Genomic DNA, 5,570 nt, shown 5'->3' with positions numbered 1-5,570 from the left:
ATGAGTGCTGACCTGAAGCCCAAAGCACTCTCTTCAACAACACTCAAGGAAGCCCCTATTCCTCTCACCGCAGTCGTGCTCTTCCCGCCAGTGATCTGCAGCCGTCCCGGTCCTGTGTGTGAGCTGGAAGATGGAGTCTTCCGAAATCAACCTGCAGGCAAGTACCACTCCACTGCGAGTAATGCGCTTTCTCAATCTACTTTCGTCTCAATTTCCAAATTCCGACGAGTGTCAGCATCCACCGGAAGCAACAGAGGCAGCTCACCGAAGGACGGTCTCGCAGACGCACCAAATCGTTCTCCATCACAGACACCATCTAGCTCTTCAGTTATTAGGACTCCGGGGCGAGCTCTTATCACAAGCTTCATGGAAGACTCTAACCCTTTCGACTCAGTCGTGCCCATCCCGTCAACGTTCATCAGCCGTCCTGGCCCTCCTTTGGGGAAGGAGTCTTCCAAAATCAATTATCAGGCGAGTACCTTCAAGATTCGAACAGTTCGATTCCTCAATCAAACGCCCTTTCCAGTGCATTGTTCAATGGCTCCAAGTAATCGGATTGCGTAAACAGGATCGTTGCAGCAGAGAACGCCGCTGCAAGTGATTCCCGCTACCTGAGCGTCTACTACCAAAACGTCAGGGGTGTGCGTACTAAGACAACCGTTTTGAAGTTACGACTCTCATCCTTCGATTACGATGTTGTTGTGCTATCAGAAACTTGGCTCAAATCCGATATTTGTAATTCGGAGCTTTCATCGGACTACTCTATTTTTCGTTGCGACCGTAGCGAGTTTACCAGTGGTCTTTCTAGAGGCGGTGGCGTATTGGTTGCAGTCAAACGTGAATTACAATGTACTGAAGTGTCCCTATCTGATTGCTGTGCGCTTGAACAAGTCAAAGTCACATTGAAACTCCCTCATAGCTCTGTGCATATTTTCGGCATCTATCTTCGCCCGAATTCCGATTACGAGCTTTATGCTACCCACTATACGGTAGTGCAAAGCGTAATTGATAAATCATTCGTTTATGACGTCTTCCTGCTGCTTGGGGATTATAATCTCCCTCATCTTCAATGGATCTTTGATGACGACATCAACGGCTATCTGGCAACTAACGCATCTAGCGAGCAAGAAATTTCCCTCAGCGAAGCCATCTCGACATGTGGTTTGGTGCAAATCAACCCCTTCGTTAACCGTAACAATAGGCTGCTCGACTTGATTTTCACAAATGCTTCTGACAACATGGACATCTCTCAGCCCGTTCTGCCGCTCATACCAATCGACGAGCACCATCCACCGGTAGTGTTACATATCGACACCTGCTGCCTCATACCACGTTATTCTGACCAGGAACCGGATCCCATGGATTACGACTTTCGGCAGTGCGATTTTACTTCACTTAATACTTTCTGCTTTTTGCTTTCTGCGGTTGACTGGAGTCATCATTTCCATGGACACTCAGTAGATGCTAACGTACTGCTGTTTTACGACAAGCTGTACGAGATATTGAACTTAATAGCTCCTCGCCGTCGTCGCATTAATCGAGGTGTAAATAACAAGCCTTGGTGGAATGCTCAACTCAGAAACCTGTGCAACAGATTGAGGAGGCTACGCAAACAGTACATCGCTAACAAAACTAACGGGAACAAAGTTTCCCTCCATCAGGTAGAAACCTCTTATAACGACCTCCTCGATGCCAGTTACCGAAGATATATGAACGACCTCCAATCAAATCTTAAAAATAATCCGTCCAGGTTTTGGAGATTTATCAAATCGCAAAAGACGGCTAATCAAGTTCCGAACAATGTTGTTTATGGCGACACTACAGCTACCACATCTGATGAAGCTGCGAACCTGTTCGCGGACTTTTTTCAGAGTGTGTTCAATGTGAACTCTCAGCAAACTCACCCAGGTAGTTTTTTCGAATGTTCTACCGCACGATATTGACCTCGCGCCCTTTCTGTTCTCCGACTTAGAAGGCAATGTAGGCTTTCACAAATACTGGTTTTCTGGATCCTTGTTTGATTGAGAATGGCCCGGCATAATCGACACCTGTTACCTCGAATGGCGCTGCGGGTGTAATTCGATACTTCGGTAGACTTCTCATATATTGCACAACATCCTTTGGTTTAACTCGGATATATTTAACGCATCGATTTGTTACCTTACGTACGACTGATCGAGAATAAAGAATCCAAAATCATTATCGAACTGCAGATAGCAGACCATTCGTATCAATATGTAGATTTTTCCCATGGTATGCTTGAACGATGAGATCAGTGAGACGATGTTTTGGCAAAATATATTGATGCTTCGTATGCATAGGTAATCGCGATTTTTGGATTCTTCCCCCGACTCGCAAGGCTCCATCTTGAAGGAACGACCCGAGAGTGCCCATAATCTTGCAGGGCTCTTGATTTTCAACAACTTGGATTTTGTCAAGTAATTCTTCATGTTGAATGATTATCACTGAAGCTGACCTTAGCTCAGAGACCGTAAGAAAGTTGCTGACTGAACGGGAGCTAGAATCCCTTGTTCGACAATTACGAATGAATCTTTGGACTATGCGAGAACGCGTTGCAACTTCCGAAACGAACTAAACCTATTGAAAAGTGGCAAACTGTCAACATTCAATACAGAAACAGCAACTAACGACGATGTCTTTATATCAGGTAGTTCGCATTCGGGAATCGAAACTTGAGTCTCAGGGATAAAGTCATTCTGTCGAAGAAAAGATGGACCTTTCCACCACAAAGAATTAGATTTCAATGAACTTGGAAGTTGTCCTCGAGAAACCACATCTGCTGGATTCTCTTTTGATCTCACATAATTCCACCGGAGATGACCATTGGTGTTTACAATTTCTTCTATGTGATTTCGAACGAACGGTTGAAGTAGTATTGGAGATTTTTGCACCCACGCCAAAAATATTTGGCTGTCAGAGTAAAGTTGTACAGTAGCAAATTCTTCTTGAAGAGTGGAAACAACCGTTCGCACAAGATGGGATAACAGTAAGGCAGCGCAAAGCTCTTTACAAGGAATAGTTACTTCTTGTAGCGGAGCGATTCTGGACTTACTACACAGCAACCTGGATGAAGCAGTTCCATCAGCATGGACACTTCTAACATATATGCAAGCTCCATACGCAATTCCCGAAGCATCGGCGAAACCATGCAATTCGAGGCTTTCGTGAGCAGCTACGATTACTTGACGTGGAATTTTGATTTCGTTGACGAGATGTAACGATGAATGAAACTGTAACCAGTTATCCAGCAGCGACCCATCTAGTTCAGTGTCCCAACCGATTTGAGCCACCCATGTTTTTTGCATTATTTGCTTAGCCAGAACAATGACTGGGGAAAGAAATCCCAAGGGATCAAACAACTGGGCTATTTTTGAGAACACCATTCTCTTCGTAACTGGATTGAAATCATCAACCGAAGATGAAGCTGAGAATAAAAACCGATCATTGGCTGGATCCCACAAGAGACCCAATGTCTTCATTACCTGATTATCTGACAAACAGTAAATCTGAGTTAGTTTCTGACGTTCGCTATCGGATACACCTTGAAAAATCGATCCATCATTGGCACACCATTTATGAACCGGACAGTCTTCCCTTTGCAGCATATGCTGTATTGGAATCCTATTCTCGGTTGCTCTCTCGGTGGTCTTTTCCCCAGACAATATATCATCGATGTAACAATCTTCTCGAATAACTCGAGCTGCCAACGGAAAGTCAGTCTCTTCATCATCGCAAAGCTGAGTTAAGCATCGAGTTGCTAAGAAAGGTGCAGCTGCAGTACCATAAGTTACTGTCTTTAGCTCCAGAACACGAAGGCGATCGGATGATTGAGCACGCCAGAAAATACGTTGGAATGACGTTTGACTAGGATCGACAAGCACTTGTCGATACATCTTTGTGATGTCAGCCGTAAATACGTATTGATGCTTACGAAACCTTAAGAGAATTGCAAAAAGTTCACTTTGAATCACTGGACCAACTTTCAGAACGTCATTCAAAGAAACGGACGACGGAGACGACTTCGATGAAACGTCAAACACAACCCTGAGTCTCGTGCTTGAGCTGTTTGGTTTGAGAACGGCATGGTGGGGCATATAGTATTTCATCCTACCTGGGGGGTCGTCAGCCTCACATATTTCTTCACAATGTCCTAGCGCAATATACTCTTCAATAAACTTAGAATATTCAGTTCGTAGCACAGGACTCTTGGAAAGCCGACGCTCAAGAAACAAAAACCGGCGGAGAGCCAGCGTACGATTGTCATCCAACGCATGGAAATTTTCTCGTAACGGTAGTTTAACGACATATCTTCCAGAGGAATCACGGTAATGAGTGCTTTGAAAAGCCTGTTAACATTCTTGTTCTTCGGACGTTTTGGGGCCGACATTTGTTAATTCCTCGATTTCCCAAAACCTCTTGATCGATTCGTTCAGACAATCAATAGTTAGGGAATTTACTTGAACATTTATTATAGAAGACACCTCATCTTGAATCTCCCCTGCAATCACCCAACCTAGTTCTGTTTCTCGCAACTCAGGTAAACCATCGGCAATAACAAACTGACCTTGTTTCAGCAATCTGAAAAACTGACCGACACCAATCAGCAAGTCGACATCAGCTGGAATATGGAAATGTGGATATGCCAAATATAAGCTATATAAGGAATATTCCACTGAAAAATATCAATCAGTTCACTAGGGAGAGCCTTAGTGATCTTGGGAGTGACCAGACATTTCAGCATTGATGTGTAATCGCTGTACATCGAGACAAGTTGAACCTCCACAACACGATGAGACTTACTACGTACATTGCTAACGCCGACCAAATCAACTTCTATTGGTTTACCTTCAAAGCCCAACCTTTCGAACATAGCAACAGATAGAAGATTGGTTTGCGCGCCACAGTCCAAGAAGGCGCGACATGGAACATATTGTCCATATTTGTCAATGAGCCAAACTACTGCTGTTAGGAGAAGAGTATGAGGTAGAGTAGCTGTACAGACAATTGAACAAGGAGAAACAACTGCAGGAGTCGTTGGGACTAAGGCGTTGGCTGACGGTTGTGAGCTCTGGTTAGAAGAATCCTGAGAATGAGATTGTTCAGTCGGCTTAACATTACTTTCCGATTTGACATCGACATGGAGCAAAGAGTGATGGCGCTTATTACATTTTGAGCAACACTTCTTAGATGGACAATCCACTGAGCGGTGACCGGAACGCAGGCAATTAAAACAGAGTCGACAACTTTTAACCTTATTAACACGTTCCCCGATTGTTAATTTACAGAAATCTGGACATTGGTAGTTGAAATGTTGTTTGCCACACACCTGACAGGTAACACTGGTGGCATCTGATGTAGTGACATTAACCTTGATGCTAGGTGGTTTGACGGACGATGGTTTTACATTGTATGATGTCTTCGGCTGGTCACTTTCGCACCGCTCCAATACACTGCATTGCTCTTTGAGAAATTGGAGAGTATCTTCTAGGCTAGGTAGCTCACCGTGCGTGAGCGATTGCTCCCAATGCTTGCGTGGATCAAAACAGGAC

At 44.3% G+C, this 5,570-nt stretch overlaps 2 protein-coding genes across 2 annotated transcripts; one reads left to right on the top strand and one right to left on the bottom strand.

Moving 5' to 3' along the window:
- LOC134209375 (uncharacterized) lies at nucleotides 1-1,943 on the top strand. Its single transcript, XM_062685359.1, has 2 exons — nucleotides 1-413; nucleotides 569-1,943. The coding sequence occupies exons 1-2, from the start codon at nucleotides 1-3 to the stop codon at nucleotides 1,941-1,943; spliced, it is 1,788 nt and encodes a 595-aa protein (XP_062541343.1).
- Nucleotides 1,944-1,968: 25 nt separating this feature from the next.
- Nucleotides 1,969-3,914, bottom strand: LOC134209373 (uncharacterized). Its single transcript, XM_062685358.1, has 2 exons — nucleotides 3,074-3,914; nucleotides 1,969-2,066 (listed from the first exon to the last, which is right to left on the bottom strand). Exons 1-2 carry the CDS (start codon nucleotides 3,912-3,914, stop codon nucleotides 1,969-1,971), a joined length of 939 nt encoding a protein of 312 aa, XP_062541342.1.
- Between the last annotated feature and the right edge of the window lie 1,656 nt (nucleotides 3,915-5,570).

This window comes from Armigeres subalbatus, chromosome 2 (assembly GCF_024139115.2).
Source record: "Armigeres subalbatus isolate Guangzhou_Male chromosome 2, GZ_Asu_2, whole genome shotgun sequence".
NCBI lineage: Eukaryota > Metazoa > Arthropoda > Insecta > Diptera > Culicidae > Armigeres > Armigeres subalbatus.
The sequence above is the reverse complement of the archived record's forward strand: the minus strand, read 5'-3'. Positions and strand labels throughout refer to the sequence as shown.

What these genes read in the sequence shown, in the direction of transcription:
- LOC134209375 (XM_062685359.1), top strand. Translation starts at nt 1, where the DNA reads ATGAGTGCTGACCTGAAGCCCAAAGCACTCTCTTCAACAACACTCAAG. An exon ending in GTCGTGCCCATCCCGTCAAC is followed by an intron (nt 414 to 568) that starts GTTCATCAGCCG and finishes TTGCGTAAACAG; the next exon opens with GATCGTTGCAGCAGAGAACG.
- LOC134209373 (XM_062685358.1), bottom strand. Translation starts at nt 3,914, where the DNA reads ATGTATCGACAAGTGCTTGTCGATCCTAGTCAAACGTCATTCCAACGT. An exon ending in TTCATCCAGGTTGCTGTGTA is followed by an intron (nt 2,067 to 3,073) that starts GTAAGTCCAGAA and finishes TTACACCCGCAG; the next exon opens with CGCCATTCGAGGTAACAGGT.